General features: G+C 44.0%; 1 protein-coding gene across 5 annotated transcripts in view; it reads right to left on the bottom strand.

Moving 5' to 3' along the window:
• cica (capicua transcriptional repressor a) overlaps positions 1-16969 on the bottom strand; it is a 51117-nt gene that overhangs the window by 33397 nt on the left and 751 nt on the right. For 4 of the 5 annotated variants that reach the window (XM_085261330.1, XM_085261334.1, XM_085261335.1 and 1 more), the window contains exons 2-3: positions 9636-13189; positions 7763-8039 (exon numbers count right to left, since the gene is read on the bottom strand). In XM_085261330.1, coding sequence (XP_085117456.1) covers positions 7763-8039; positions 9636-12983 — 3625 coding nt within the window. In that variant the 5' untranslated portion in view covers positions 12984-13189. Of the gene's footprint in view, positions 1-7762; positions 8040-9635; positions 13190-13477; positions 13578-16969 lie in introns of those variants that run through there. The other variant, XM_085261332.1, reaches the window with a different exon arrangement.

The following is a 16969-nucleotide window of genomic DNA, read 5'->3' as shown; positions in this document are numbered from 1 at the left end:
GTACACACAAGGCACTTTACATTGCAAACATGGTATTGTAACAGACACACAAGCAACTATTTGGCAAAAGCGGGGAGAAGGACATTGTTTTAACAGGAAGAGACCTCCAACACAACCATGCTCAGGGAGTGGCAGTAACCTGCTGTGATCAGTTTGGGGTTGAAGGGAGAGAAAAAAGAGAGACACAAAGACAGACATGCAGCTGTGGTATATAAAACATGGTTAGTAAAAAGAGGGGAAGTCCCCAGCAGCATGAGCCTATAGCGGGATAACTAAGGCGAAGGCATACTTGGAGGTCTTAACCATTAGCTTTGTCAAAAAAGCAAAGTTTGAAGCTCACTGGTGAGAGCAGGGAGGGGGTTTCTTGTCTCTTGTGAATTACAAGCCATTAGCGAGATCTAACCCTCACTCATCACATCCAGTTTCAAAACACTAAGATGGCGACAGTGAAAATGCTCGGCGCAAGGCTTCATAACTGCCTTCACAAACCAGTGGGTGATGTCATGGTGATTATGTCCACGTTTTATACTCTCTGTGGTTGTGACATACCAGAATATGGCCAAATGCAACGGTGGGTAGTTTTATTTTTCGGTTTAGGTTATTTTAGCTATGAAAAACCTGGCTAGAGATACTTTGAACATTTTAAGGAAATGCTAACACCCGGAAGAGGTGAAGTGCACTGATCAACTACTGACAGTAGTGAGTTGTGAAACTATCACAGAGAAGCACTGCTCGGATATCTACATCAGATGTTTTTATTGGTTTACTTGGTTTAGTGACAAGCAAAAGGCTGAACTGATAAAGACTTGCACACGATTTAAAGTGGGGAAAACTATGCATCTGACCCATGACTGCACGTTACTACCACTAGACCTTTCCTAATAATCACTCCCGTGGGTGGAAAGTATAGCAATAAAACAGCTCCTGAGCTACTTCTGAGCTCTTATTCCTCCTTCTTCTCCGTCACTGAAGACTGCAGATGCACTCAAAGAGAGCAGTAATGAAACTTGTGATGCTAATGCAGCTGCACTTGAGCTGGGCTATATTTAGGAGAGATCTCAGCCGTGGGGCCTGCTCTGCCTTCTTCTGTGTTTGTTTCTGGGCCCGCGATGGCTCTAGGTGTTTTAAAAAATGTATGGCGGAGGAAACGTTACGCTACAGAGGCAGGTGGCTGTTAGCAGCAGTGCGAGGGATGTGATAGGGAGAGAGAGGGAGAGAGAAGGAGAGAGGGGGGAGAGAAAAGTGCACACCAGTAATCAGCTCAGGCCTGAACGCTTTACTGCACTAATTCTACCGGTGGAAACAGTGTATCCATGACAACACGCCAGCAATACGATTGCTCCTTTTTCTGCTGAGAGCAATGAAACACATTCATATCACGCTGGACCTGCCCTTAATGCCCTGTCTGAGGTTGTTGATTGTCTGGAACGAGTGTGCGTGCTTGCATGTTTGTTTGTGTGTGTGTGTCTGTGTGTGTATTGTGTGTAGGAGGTGTGAATGTCCTTGTTGCTCTCTGCACTCCCGCTCTCAGTCTTGCATGTCTAGACATGTCGATATTCTCGCCCTTTTTAAGTTTAAAGTGAAACACCCCTTATCACTCCCTTACACACACGCGTGCTCACACACATGCGTACACATATAAAAAGGGTGACACCCACTGCACACTCGATAACTGTGACACTACACACACTGAGTCACAGATTACACACAGCGAGCAGCGGGTCTGAGTGGTTGCCAGAGCGACTGATGTATCAAAGCTTTCGATATTCATTCCTCAGAAGAAACTGTTTCACTTTAAAGTCATTTTTAACATTTGACTCAAGACAAGATATTATCATTTAATCACAAAGGAGGATATGAAATCCTAACATAAGGAACTCAAAGATCCTCGAGAAGCAAAGCTGATAGTTTTGCCACTTGTGTTCATGGCTTTAAAGTGTAGACTGAACATAAAACATGGATAAAGACACAGTTGTACCCATCCATCATTTTCTTGACTCCACCTTTTGAATCCTGCATTTTTGCATCTGGGAAAATGGCATCTTGGTTCGGGAAGTTACCATATTTGGATGAGGGGAAACTCTGTTGAGCTGCATCCATAAACTATTACCTAGTAATAGTAATATACTAATTAAGCTGCACAATTTCACTCATCCAGACTGGAGCACAAACTAGACAAATAACTGCACAGCAAAACCATATTATTTGTCAGACAACTGCATTAAAAATGCTATAAAGGCACCAATGCCCCAATCACAGCGGATCGGACCAGTTTTCAATGCGTCCAGTTAATGAGGAGAGCTGTCAATGTAAGCAGCCAAGCCTCTAAGCATACACGTAGTTAGGGTTGGATCAGGTGACCCTGAATCCTCCCTTAGTTATGCTGCATTAGATGTAGGCTGCTGGGGGATTCCCATGATGCATTGAGTATTTCTTCTTCAGTCACCTTTCTTACTCACGATGTGTTAACAGACCTCTCTGCACTGAATCACTTGTTATTAATATCTGGCTCTCTTCCACAGCATTTCTTTTGTCCTGTCATAGCAGATGGCCCCGCCCCTCCCTGAGCCTGGGTCAGCTGGAGGTTTCTTCCTGTTAAAAGGGAGTTTTTCCTTCCCACTGTTGCCAAAGTGCTTGCTCATAGGGGATCATATGATTGCTGGGTTTTTCTCGGCATATATTATTGTAGGGTCTACCTTATAATACTAAGCATCTTGAGGCGACTGTTGTTGTGATTTGGCGCTGTCTAAATAAAATTGAACTGAATTGAAATTGAACCTAACTTTCAGCCTCACCAGCATCCAAGAGAATGAGTTAAAAAACAATCACCCCCATACAGTTTATATATATGTGGTAACTATCAATAAAGACCAAAATAGTTTGCGGTGCCAGGGTGTAAACATGTTTATTTCTGATGTAGAGTTCAACATTTTAACATTTTATCTGTGGGGACTAACTTGCTTCTGTAGCCACTTTCAAGTGCCCACTAGAAGAACAAATTTTTTTTGGTGGCCCTCAGTAATATTTTACTGACCTGTGGGTGCACCAAATTCAAGGTTCATTTTATTTGCACACACGATAAAACCAGTACAATTAATGCAAAGGCTACAGATACCAAAAAGCCAAAAACACATAGCCTGATGGGGATGACATCACACGTGGATCAAATGCTAATTAATTGTTTAAAGAGGAAAGGAAATGTAAGCAAAGTTCACGATGAAGAGAAAGAACCACAGACAGTGGCTCTACTGCGCAATTTTTGCTGTTAATACACTTTTACTTTATGACAAAGACGTTCTTTATACATATATCAGAACTGCTGTTTACTTAGGAACAAAGACATGAATAAAAGCACCCAACATTACCAGCTAATGCACATATTTTTGACACTGCCCCTTGAACAAAGCTCTACGTAGCACTGACGGACTCCGAGTGTCGACACTCTGCACTTAAACAAGCATACAAAGAGAGTGGCCTCTCTGTTTGACATATAAATAAAACAAAACCTTCTCCACCATCAACAAGTCCAAGCTAAGATCGCATGCAATCCACCCTTGACATGTCAGAGACAGAGATGGAGACGGGCTTTAAGAAAACTCTGGCCAGGAGGAAATGGCCACAGGTAAGAGACGCTATGTTGATGTGTTGAACTTCTCCAATCATTTAAGCATATTAATACTAATCCCAATAAAACTAATGATTAAAAATAACATGTTCATGTGGTATACAGGCAATCTCTTACTCTCTCTGTCAACAGGTTCTCATGAAGCTTTCTGTTATCTTCATGTTTAATAAATAAATGTCAGCTTTTAGCGTTATTTTGTCTGATGTGTGCATTTATCCTCTGTAGCCTTCATTCGTATCATGGCTCCCTTCATTCAGTTGTTAAAACTTAAAGAACCCCTGCCTTAAACTAATCTGCAGCTATGTCTATGTTTATCCTCGTCTACGTGACTGCCTGTGCAAAATATTCTGCTTCTACATCATCTCACTATCAACCGTGAAACCAACCAACCTATAAATTGCCAATATCCTCCACTTTCAGTTTTCAGATTTACAAAGTGCTGCATCAAAATGACACAAAATGAGAAATCAGGCATTTTAAATGGAAACAATCTTCGTCATTCATATATTCAAAGTAACATTTCTGAGCTTGCCCAGGCTGTAATATCACAAAGTTGGCATGGAAACAAGCACAAAGTAGATGATGAACCCAAGCACCTACATTTCTCGCTAGCCAATTTTCTTACATCCCACCACCTGACTGGGTGAGAAGATTCATTTAAACTGGTCTCAGCTTCTGGTAGAAGAGTCACAGTCGAGTGAAATTAGAAAATGATATTAATTTTACTTTCTGTCTCATGTGTTATAAACAATTTCTGTTGGATCAGTGCTGGTGCTCTGGTTTCTTCCTAGCTGCCTAGTAGGTGTGTTGCAAAAACTACAACTTAGTTCAAACCAAGGTTATAATAGTGAACTAAACACAGTAATCTAAAAGTTGCTGTGAAAAAAAACCCTTTTACTTAACTGAAATAAAGATAGGAATTAGATTTTGAAAAAAAAAGAAAGAAAAGAAAGAAAACAAAACTACTGAAAATAAAATAAAATTCTCGGCAAATTTTCCCCAGTTTTATCGTTTTAGTCTTTGTCAGCACGGTTACATTTGCCAACACAACTAGAGTCCTCTCAGACCGGGATCACTGCATGACTGTAACCTATCACCCAGCTATTCTGGACTCTTTAAATCTGCCCCTAATTATAATAATCACCAAAACTGAAACTAGCAAAAATTAAATAAAACTAAATAGAAACAAAACATTTTTAAACAATGTAACTAATAAAAATATACAAAACTGTAAGCAACTCTGGTTATTACACAAGCAACAACAAAAAATAGAGAATCATTTTTTACCACAGTCCACATCACTTGATCATAATTAGCTCTTAAACAAAGAATAAACTCAGTCATTCTGATGTGTTTATATTTCCCTCACTGCATGAACATTACAGCTTTCGTCAGGCAACCAGCTCTGCTTTGGGTCAGGGAACAATGGATAATGCAAAATATTTTACTGAGGTTTTGGTCTTAGCTTCAGAATTGTTACGTCCCCATCTTTAGTGCACATGGATAACAACAGTTAGAATATTGCAATACTAATTTGTAGTAGTAGTGCAGTACTGTTTGCATTTATATTTGGTGCACCCTGGTGTGTCTGCATTGCTCTGCCATCAGGAGTGAAAGCGAGCCGTTCATGATGGGCTTGGAGCTAATAAATCTTTAACAACAGTTACTATTACTGAATCACAGGAAGGAGAAACAGAGTCTACACATATTCTGTGTATATGTCTACACTGGCAAAAAACTAACATCTACAGCCTACTGAGCAAGATAGCTAAAACTAAAACCCTAAGAAAATAAAATGCATTCGCGCTGCATATTATTACTGAACAGACCTGTCACAGTTTGTGAGATCCATGTCGCTGTAACCTGTAGTTACATTTCTGTGGAGATCAAGCTACACTGTAGGCTGTAGCATAGATTTTAAACCACAGATTTAACATAGTACTATAAATCCAGCTTACAGAGTGCACATTAGTGTGCAGCTAAAATCACAAATAAGGTCCAGAGGAAGGGGAAAGTTGAGGCGGGCGATTTATGAACACAGGAAGAGCTGATTCATTTCAGTAATCACCAGCATAATCCATCAAGAGCACGCTTGATGAAGGTTCGAGTAATCTGCTAACAACTCAAGTGAAGCTTTCTACTTGGTACTTTCAACTGCGCCCTTACTTTAAAGACTAAATTTACTGCCAGTGGATAGCCAAGGCACACACTCAGACTTGATCAGCGATTACGCACTTATTCCAAATAAATTAGCTGTTTTCACACATGCAGTGCAGCCCTGAATTCTTCACATCACCCAACAGAAATCCACGTGAGAATGCAAAAGTCTGACACATGCAGATCGGGCATTTGCCAGTCTTCAACCTGCCAGCTCCCCAATACAACATCTGTGCGATGTCAGATTGTGCTGATGTGAGAATAGAGCAGATAATTGTCCAGTGCATTCATTACTAAAGAGTGGGTGTCATGTGCACTCCCTCCTGCGTGCTCTCTGCAGGCAGCTCCTTCACCTAAACCACAAGGCGTAGTTCCAGTAATGCAAATGTGTTTGAAACAGACTATTCACTCCATGTGAGGAAGGACAAGGATGGAAAATATCCCTGATTCTCCTGAAATTTCAAAAACACTCATAGTGGCAACTACTGCAACCATTTCGAGCACTGAACACCTCATTGAGTATAAAATTACCCCTCCAAATATTGCTAACTTTTCACTGCACCTCTTTTGTAAATCCCAACAGTCATTGGGGGTTTTGCACTTTCTCTGTCATTAGCAAATCTGCCCTATAATGGATAATCTGTGAGGTACTGTTGACTCTTAAATGGAATATAATTAGTGACACAATCTGTCTCAATTGAGAACCGGAGTTATCCACGTCTTATTAGACTTTAGTAAGAGTGATTTATAACAGGCCTACAACCTTTAGAGAACCATGGAGTTCACTACTTCTGAACCCTGCTTGATATAGAAGCCTCATTAGAAAGCAGTTTTCTAAGCTATTCTTCTTTCTTATAAGTATCAGCTTACAGACCTCATTATGTTTACCAATTATGGACAAGCACTCAATCTCTCTTTCCTTTCTCCCTCATGCAAAACGGCATCTTCACACAACTACAGCACAGCTGGTATTTTAAAGGCTCTCCCGATGGTACAATTTAAGACAACATTGATAACCAAAAGGAAAATAAATATATCACCGCTGGAATGTCAGGGTGGGATTGTGGGTGTTGCATATGATTTAAACAATTCCTGCACATATAAAGTGGGACATTCTAACACACAGTTGCAGAGATATAATAATGTTGAGCAGAACCAGTAATGAATGCATGGCCATTAAGAGCGAGCTAAGCCAGAAAACTACCAGCGCAGCCATGGAGGCAAGAGGAAAAGAAAGCCATAAAACACACGGACAGTAGAAATGATGAATGGCAATGATTTACTCTGTGAAGAACGACAACACAGACTGAGGTAAGAACAGAACAATGTAGTATCCTGTCCCCAAAGTGTATAAATTCCCCCTGTGGGAAGTAATTAAAGGAGGCATTCTTTTTTAAAATTCAAATTTAAAGCCCTGTACTGTACGATATCCTTAGTCTACAACAAAAACTGCATGTGTGACCCAAAATGAACTAAAGTTTGGGTCGAAAATGCTTCTGAATAAACACAAACAACCACTTCATCTGTATTTTATTCATCTGTGACTCTTCCACTTCTTTGCTAAGAGTATATTTCACATTAATGGAATTGCTTTTCCGTGTTGTAGCCTGCATTTTAAAAGTGAAATTCTAGCATTTCTAAGAAGATACCAGTCCTCTGCGAAGCCCAAAGCAGTGGAAAAATTCTTATAAACTTTCTGAAAACAGAAACAAAGAGAAAAAAACAAACAAACAAAAAGCCATCTGAAAGCAAGGGAACAATAGTAAAGTGTACATGAGTCATAGCCAAAGCATTGATGACACAGCTGTAATCCTAGAGAGATACTGAAAGTGAGAGGTACTGGGCCAGAGTGCATAAGACACAAGCTGCACATCTCTTCACACTTTAGGCTGTGTGGCTCAGCTGACTCTAAATCTGACAGAACAGAGGTTCAGACCACAAAGAAATGATCTCCCATTCCCCCTCCCCCTCGTTTCTTACCGGTCCCTGGGCGTCCCATGATGATTTGCTTGCGTGGAGCAGGGTGAGGCGACTCTGCTGGTAGTATGAGGGGCAGCAGGGCTGTTGGTGTGGGATGACAGGCTACCGGCTGTGGCAGCGCCCCACCACTGGCGTCTTGATGCCCTTCGGGTTTCCTCTCCCTCTCCCTGCCTCCGGAACCAGACGAGGAGAACACAGAGCTTGACGAAGAAGACATGGACCCAGGAGTGGAGGGGCTGGAGAGGGAAGCGTGGCCCCCTGTGGCTGGAGTCAAGGACTGGGGAAGAGACATCAAAAAAAATATTTATAGTATTTTAAGGAAACTCGGATTATTCAAAACATCCTGCAGCTGGTAACGCCATTTCCAGGTGCGAAATGGTTTCAAAACTGTTTAATCTCATTTTAATGGATTCCTTACCCCAACTCTGGGTGTCACAAACCAGTCTACCAGTCATATCTTTAAAACAAACATCGACCTGCATAAATTGTTGCTGTTTTAAAGAGACAGTTCACCTCGAAATTACTTATTTTGTCTTTGGCCTATAGTTTCACTTGTCCATCTAGATCGCTTTGGTATGAGTTGTCAAGAAGTCACACGCCTTTTATTCAATATAATGACATTAAACGTTTGTGGTAACAAAGTAAATGGTAAATGGCCTGTATTTTTATAGCGCTTTTTACTAGTCCCTAAGGACCCCAAAGCGCTTTACACAACCAGTCATCCACCCATTCACACACACATTCACACACTGGTGATGGCAGCTACATTGTAGCCACAGCCACCCTCTCACTGACAGAGGCAAAATGGCAAAAATACATGTGAAAATCTCTTTCTGGAAATCATAAGCCATTAGGGATCCTCACTTACCAAAAAACTAACTAAAAACTAAATAAATAATAAATACATATGAACTAAACCTCCTGCAGTCTATTGGAGAGTGACTCTGGACTGTCACGGACAGGAAAAAGTAAAGGAAAACGATGGGCTGGAGAACATTGCAGCAAAATAGATTGTGGGACAATAAGTGTTTTGTCTCGATTGTCTTGTTTTTATTACTGCGAGAAACCAAAATTTTACTCTAAATTAAAATTCAATTAAGTCTACAGCCCTGTGACGCAGTTACTCAAAAAAAAAATCACAAACATTGATGTTTTCTTCCAACTGAAGCACACCGGCCAGTCAGAAGAAGTGCTCAGATGGCAAACATGGCAGCTTAGCAGAGTGGTCACCATTAATGCTTACGGTTGGATGTTTGCTTCCTTCTACACAGTGATGTGGTTCAAAATTTGGCAGAAAGTAAATGACAAGTCGCTACATTAAAGTGTTCAAGGTTTCAGGATTTTCTTGAGTGACTGTCATGGAAAGAGGTATTGTTGCTCACTTTTAAATGTATTTTGTTTGATCTTTTGTTTTCAGCAATTTGAAAACCACAAGGCAAGTAACATTTTATTAATTCAAGAGAAGGAAGGACTAGACTAAGCCCCACTGGGGCCAAACTGGTGTAAGAAATATGGAGTGAAAACAAGCTGAATGAATCATTATAAGTAAAACACTCAAACAAAGGTTTCTTATATTTATTTTACTAAAATACAGCTCGGATCCTTTTCATTGTAAACTGATAAAAACTGTGGGGTTTGGGATGTGAGCTCTTTTTAGCTTGACAATCACTCTTTGGAAGGAAAATGGTGGTCACACCAGTTGTATGTTATTTAAGAAAGCTTTCTCACTTTATTTCTGTTGCCCTAACACCTATAAATGTTCTATAATATGAGCTAATAAAGACATAATTAAAATATTAGAGATATAAAATACAAACCTATGACCCTATGCAGTACATAGTCATATATTACAAAAAAAGAATGACGTCCTTACCGAGCTGGATGTGACCAGGACGAGCGTGGATGTGGAATTGCGGAGGAGAACTGCCCCGTTGGTGGCTGCCCCGTTGATGGGGACGGGGGCCTGCAGGCCTGGGGGAGCTGTGTGCTGGCTGTGCTCCCTCGACCTGCTTCTCTCTCTCTTTCCCGACGGGCCATCGGAGAATTTGGCCAAGGGGACATCTGGGTTGCGTACAATGACTGGGGAGTCCCGGAGGGGCACGATGCGGCGTGGGGACGGCTCCTGGGGAAGTGGTGAAGGAGGAGTTGGAGAGACTAACATGGGTGGAGGCGTGGAGGCGGCAGAGGATGGTGGCCTGCTGGTGGCGCTACGAGGACGAGAGAAGGAAAGTGAGGAAGGTGTTGTGGGCTGACTCTGGGGGGAGAGCACTCTGAAGGCAGCAGGGCTATGGCCCATGGGTGGGTCTCCCACCACCCCAACACCCACCAGCTGCTGTTGTTCAGGTTTGGTCTGGTAGTCCTGGACAGCAGGTAGCGGTGGGGGTGGGTGGGAGTCGAACTTCCTCTTGCTGGGGCTCATCGGGACTGTAAAAGTCAGGTTGGTCTGAAAAGTGGGCACAATCCCTGACAGATGGCGCTCTCTCTCTGCGCCTGGCGTACCCATCTTAGTGCCGCTTAGCTGTCGGGGGCGGCGTGGGGTAAGTGAGGCAGCAGCATTGATGGGGCTGAAATTGGCAGGGCGGAAACCGAAGAGCGGAGAGGGTGATGGGGATGGCGTGGGTGAAAAGGGTGACTGGTTGGAGATGGGGGAGAATGAAGGCGTGCCAGAACGAGAGCCCCCGAGAGAGACGAGCATAGTTGCCGCCTCACATTCATCGAAGTCGAAGCGAGAAAGGTCCTGGGGGAGCAGCGAGGGAAGGACGAGGCGGGGGCGAGAGTCTCCTCCACGGCTGCTGGCCTCACTGCTCTCCCGTGATGTCTCATCCCAGTCAAACTCTGAACTGGCTCTCCCACCGCTGAGTCGGAGGTCAGATGGTGTTAGGGTCCCTGTGCTGCTGGCGCCGCCCCGATCCCGGCCCCCTCCACTGGCTTCCATCTCCTTGGTCCTCATGGAGAGGTGTCTGGAGCAGTACCCTCGCCGCTGGGACTCTTTGGAGCAGCCCTCCCGAGAGCACAGTCTCCTCCACTGCTTCCCGTTGAACTTCTTTCGGATACCTGTCGGCGTGCACACCACGTCTCCCTTCTTGTATTTTTGCTGGGCAGCTGTCAGCGGAGTCCGGGAACGTGACGAGGAGGAGGATGTCGAACCTGATCCGGATCCACCACCTGCTCCACTGCTGGCAGAACCTCCCCCTGATGTCTTATCCACTCTGGAGGAGGATGTAGTGGAAGAGGTGATGGGAGGGAGAGGATGGAGCTGAGGGGTGGTAATGACAGCTCCAGCTGCTGCGGCTGCTGCAGCTGCTGGGTCAAGGCCTAACAGGACAGGTGAAGGAGAGGGGTGGGGATTCAAGGTCATGTGAGCAGGGGGAATCCCGATGCCTCGCACCACAGACAAGTGGGGATGGGGGTTGAGGTAGCCAGACGGGGTCTTAGAAACAATGTGACGATGTTGGGGAACTGCCATAGGCTTGCCCCCAGATATAATCTGCCCCACTTGGACCATGTTGATGCCGGACACTTCCATGTCTTCTTCAGGGGTGAGGGGCATATATGGGTGATGCTGCTGCTGCTGCTTGACACTGTTTTCCCTTTCTCGCTCTCTTTCCCTCTCTCTTCCATGGTTTCTCTGTGACTCCCACTCCAAGTCCTTCTCGATTTCCCTCTCTCGCCCAGGAGCCAGGCTGAGGACTGAAGTCGGAGTAACGGGCGAGGTGATGCTGTGGCCCGATGTGGAGGAAACGGGAACCATTCCTGGGTAGGGCATTCCTCTCCCTAACATTGATCCCATGCTCGGGGTCATTTGTCGACTCAAACGTCTCACCTCCACATCCATCTCTTCCCTTTCCTCCCGATCTCTCTCCTTGTCTCTTACCCCCTCTTCTACTTCATGTCCACCAGCAGAAGGCAAATCCAAGTCCCAGGGTGGCACCAGAAGCCGGAGTGTTTGTCTGGAGACCCATACTGCCTGGGTAGCACCCCTGTTGTTTTCTTCATCATCTAGAGAGTGAGGCCTTTCTTCAGACAGCAGGACACGGTAGCGGTTAGCCACCGCAGGGTGTGGGTCTACCTGTGTCACCACACCTTCTCGGTACCATTGCCATTGGCTCTCGTTGCCCTCGTCGTTCCCAAATGGTACACAGACACGGGTGCCTATAGGTACTGGATGCACACCAGGAGGTGGGGCATCTAGGATAATGTCCACCACCCCTGGGGGGCTCTCATGTCGGTAAGGATAGCGGCATAACGTCTTCTCCCCGTTCAGCTGAACCTCCAGGCTTCCATATTCACCACTGACGTTACGGACCACGCCAGCCCGGAATACCAAGTCGTGCCTCCTGTCACTTCCTCCCTCCTCATCACTTCTTCTCCTGAGCTGGCGGGCGAGGATCCGCTGATTCTTCAGGCCTTTGGCCAGAGCATCGGACAGTGCGTCAGGGAGACTAGACGTTCTGTGTGTCGACATCTGAGGGGGTGTGTCACCAACTACCTCCAGGTCAGCCGAGTGCTCGCTGGCTGTGTCTGTTGAGGAGCAGCGGGGCAGCGGGCTTGGGGACACCTGCTCTGCATCTGTCACTCCTTCACCTCCTCTGGGTTTTTCCCCTCCAAGCGACAGGGTTGGCGGTCCCGGGGAGTCCTGAGACCCCTCCCTGCTGGTGGTACGACTGTGGAAGTCATCCATCAAGCTCCTACTCTGACTGTTTCCGTCAGAATGCGAGACGCTGATGTCGATTCCTGGACCCGCTGACTCCTGGCTCAGAGAAAAAGGAGGGGGCGTGCTGGATGCAGGGTTGCTATAGTTACCAGCAGTATTAGATGAGCAGTGTTCGGAGGTGTACTTCTTTTTGGGGACGCGGGCCTTGAAGGTGGCTGTTTTCCGGCTGGAGGCGGGGTTTGGACTGTTGTTGGCGCTTGGTGTGCTACTGTTACTACAACTGCTGCCGCTGCTGTCACAGTGGCTGCTGCCACCACCGCTGCTGGCAGCAGACCTCCCCTCCCCATCTGAAGAGTCCCGCGCTCTGGATGCGTCCGCCTGTGGAGACTCTGAATGTGAGTTAGAAGATAACGAGGAGGAGGGAGTTCGGTTTTGCGGAGATCTGCTTCTGTCTCTGTTCTCATCTGAGTCTCTCTTCTCTCCTCCTTCCAAGGTATCCCCCGCTCCTCGCCGCTTTCCTCCTTTAGCCCGGGTGGAGGGAGGGGAGCGCTTTTTTATTGGCTTCATCTTTTCATCTAGTTCCTTTTTCTCAAAACAACTCTTTTATTTATTTATCCCAGAGATTCTCCTTGACGTTCCTCTCTTGCGCTGCAGCGTTATTTCCTCCTCCTTTCCTTTCACTCTATTTTCTTTCTCTGCCAGGCCCTCTCACTCTCATCCTGTCTCGTGTTCGTTGCGCGACTTCGGCACTTGCCCACCTTATTCCAGAGACTCTGAAAAGAGGAGAAGAACAGGTGAGTGTGGGTTTCCTGTGCAGCAAAGACACTCAGACAGAAACACAACTCAAAGTAATTTCTGAAAACATTCTAAAAATGGCAAATAGTCAAAAACAAAAACACAGCAACGATATTAAAAAAAAAAATTGTAACAAACAGTTAAATTATAATTCAAAGAAATGTATTCCCCGCTAAATGATGCACCATCGTATTAGAGTAGTAATGAACATGACTCATCTACAAATTCATTACACATTAATTCATTACATAACAGTTTCTACTCACATTACACAAGACCTACAGCCATACCAGGTACATATTGAAAACAGGAGGCCATATTGTAGGATAAACACAATGTAGGCTTACAGCGCAGCATGGAAATAGTGAGGAGCATTCTGCAATTTGCCCAGACAAGCCTTTCTGCATGCAATCCTCTCTCACACACTCACGCACACACTACTTCTTGGCCCGGGCAGTAGAGGCGGGGGAATTCCTTCTTTGCTCACATACTGAAACCCTCCCTTTCTCTCTCTCTCTCTCTCTCTCTCTCTCTCTCTCTCGCTCTCTCTCTCTTTCTCAGTGGCGACCTTTATCTATGTATTTCAAAGCAGAGCAATCCGCCCCTACAACTAACTCCATTTCCTGTGGAAGACCATTACCTAACTTCCCGTTACTTTATTCCTCCCTCTCTCTTTGCTATGCTTTCTTTCTTATCCTCCTTGCCTGCATTCGCTCTTTCCACAATATCGATTTTTGTTTGTTTGGGTTTTTTTTACCTCTCATCTCCCCCGTTTTCCTTCCTCTCCTTCCACTTAGTCTCTATACTCGTTTTTGTGCCGCAGTCATCCAGAAACACAGAGTTGTTCACAATAATTGCTATTCCACACCAGAGTCATTCAGCAGCGCTCTTAGCCGTGCCAGAGTCATTCAGATTATCTCTTATTCTGCACCAGCCTCATCCACAGCTCAGACTCACGTTTAGAAAGTAAAACAGATTGATTTAGCTGTGATCACTTAGCTGGTTTGTTTGCTGTGTGGCTGGTGTGCGCTGGACTAGCCTCAGGCTGTAGCTGCTGTGGTCTCTAGCTTATCTCTTTGGGAAGTGAAGTCTTCATAGATACAGAAACATGTATATAAGAGGGAGTGTCAACACAGCCCTTATATACTCTGTCATGTAATTCCTCACTCCAGCTGTGATGGTCACTGTCAAAATGTTCTGTTATGATGTCTATCAACCAACCACTAGGCATGTCTACTTGTCAGTGACAGTTTGGCTGTTAACTTACATGTCTGCCTGCCTGTCCCTGTTTCTACATTCGTCCTCCCACTAGTCTCGGTCTCTCTGTCTGCTCGTCTCTGTTCCCTTTTGCTGCCTTCCTGTTTGTCTGTGAAGGCTTGCATTCATTCAGGTCCTTTTAATATCTGACACATCATATCGGCTGGAGAGAAATCCATTTTCAGAGATGAGTGCCGCCTGTCTCAAGGCCACACGCACATATACACACACATCACACAAAGCAAACATCTATGTGCTGATAGCTGATAGTGCACACGGAGAGGTTGAGAGCTCATAGCCATCACTGGCCTCTATGTAAATCCCTATTTAGGACAGACAACTGTACAGCAGACACCATAAAATAATTTGGCAGCTGGCCTTACTTGGTCACGATAGAGGTATGCTACATGTGTTTACTCAGTAGTGCACTGTGTACAACAGCTGGTGTCAGAGTCATGGGCCGTACGATAAGAGCTTAAAGGCAAACTGACACAACACACAGTAACCTCAGTGAAATATGGTGCAAGGGAGTCCATATGGGAGGTAAAGTAGGTCTGTGGCTTTAATGTTTCACATTCATGTAATCATCAGACGCACATAAAGAGCGGGGTAACAAGTTCAGTCGTAATTTACTTGCAGAATAGCATTTGAGCTGTTGTGAATACCCACTGTAGGCCCCATGGAGCTGATATAAGTCATACGAGAGAAAGAGAAAAACATGACTGACGGATCATTTAGTCTGAATAGGCGTCTGTTCAAGTGTAAGCCACTTTTCTACCATAACTGTGCCAAAATCATTATGAAATCACGCATGAACTGAATCATAGGGTGATTTTTACTTTACTTTAATCGATATAAAACATTCCCAGTCTTATCAGAAATTACCCCAAACAAGGTTGTCCTAGCTTGGAAAGAGTCTTGAGGAGGGGTGTATGCATACCAGTGCATGTAAAAGCACCATGGGTCCAAGTATAGGAAAGGAAATTAATCTGTGTTACACTGAACCATTTTTCTTTTTTTTTTCTAGGCATTTTATACACTGAAATAGATATCCTGCAAGTAGTTAAAATATATTTTAATGAAACTAGAAGTGCATGGAGGTTATGAGAGAGTTTGAAAATGCAGGTGTTTACAATACAATCATGGTTATCATGACTTGTCTAGTACATATATTCCTTGTGCACACAAAACGTTATGTCCTCAATAACATTTATGCCAACACTGCCATAAACCTCACTACAATATGTGGCAAGGATCTCTAATGTCAAGCTGTGACCTTTTAGAGATGTCTTCAATGTGTAATATCCTTTAGTTTTCTAATATGCAGAGCCTATGATTAAAGTTCATATCAGGATCACTACAAAACTACAATAACAACAGGGCAGGTCATATGTATAAGCATAATATGATAGAAGACACCTGCAGCTTTGGATTATACTGGTTAAAAAAGAACTACACATTATTGATATTTAATTTTCAAAATCATGGTTTTTGTGACCCTTCTAGGACATATATTCCCCATACATACAAAACTGTATGCCCTACAGGATGTTTATGGTCACACTTAGTGTTTACTATTAGAAGCTGCGAGAGATTATAGTGTCAAGAGGTGAACTCTTACAGATATTTTGGCTCTCGTAACCAGATTTAATTAACCCGCATTGTAATAAATGATATCCGATAGTGTTCTTACATTGCACAGCACGTCTACAAAGTTATTTGGGCAGGGTAGGCCAATACTAAAATAAGAAGCAATGCTATCAGACAAATGCATCTATAATTTTGTTTACTATACATTGACTTTTCTCGCAAATTAATGAAAACCAAAATACCTATGAATGGAGATGGGCATGAGAGTCTGTAATACTAAAAATAATATAAAATAGAATAATTCACCTATTATTTACCATATTACAATGCATGCATTACTGACATGTTCATTTTCTTAAATACTGAGGTTATTGTGGCACCTCAAGTACACTCCTAGTAAGTGTGCATACAAAAATGTAATATCTATGACAATATAGACAGAGTGAACTTTCAGTCTCTTCTAAGTGCGTTTCTAATCCACATTTAGTGGACAGATATCTAAAAGTTTTTTTCAAGTTCATAACAGGCTTACTACAGAGCTGTAATGACGATAGGGCAGGTCAATATATGCATAATCATAAACCCGAGCAGATAACAGCTGTTAACTTTACCAAGACAAGGCCCCAGAGCACAAAATGCAAACAACAAGCGGTGATGTCACCTCTGCTTTAGCTGGATAGTGCCGTGTCAAGCCCTCGTAGTACCGCGATTACTACCAGTTTTACTCCAAACACTGCAGGCCGTGGCGTGCACCGACCAGGCCTCAACTAAACACACAAGGCCTCTTGGAAATCCTCTACTCACCGTAACCGGGAAATAACCGGTTTAACGGGCATACTGACCCTTAATGCCACCATATATGGCCCATATCTGCCAGCTTACACGACCTTAAAGCGACAAACAGCTACACA

The sequence above is a fragment of the Mchenga conophoros genome, linkage group LG22, assembly GCF_057382185.1.
Source record: "Mchenga conophoros isolate Kocher_MC1m ecotype Shallow Benthic linkage group LG22, M_conophoros_male_GT1.1, whole genome shotgun sequence".
Taxonomy (NCBI): Eukaryota; Metazoa; Chordata; class Actinopteri; order Cichliformes; family Cichlidae; genus Mchenga; species Mchenga conophoros.
Note: the sequence above shows the minus strand (reverse complement) of the source record. Positions and strands in the feature narration are given on the sequence as shown.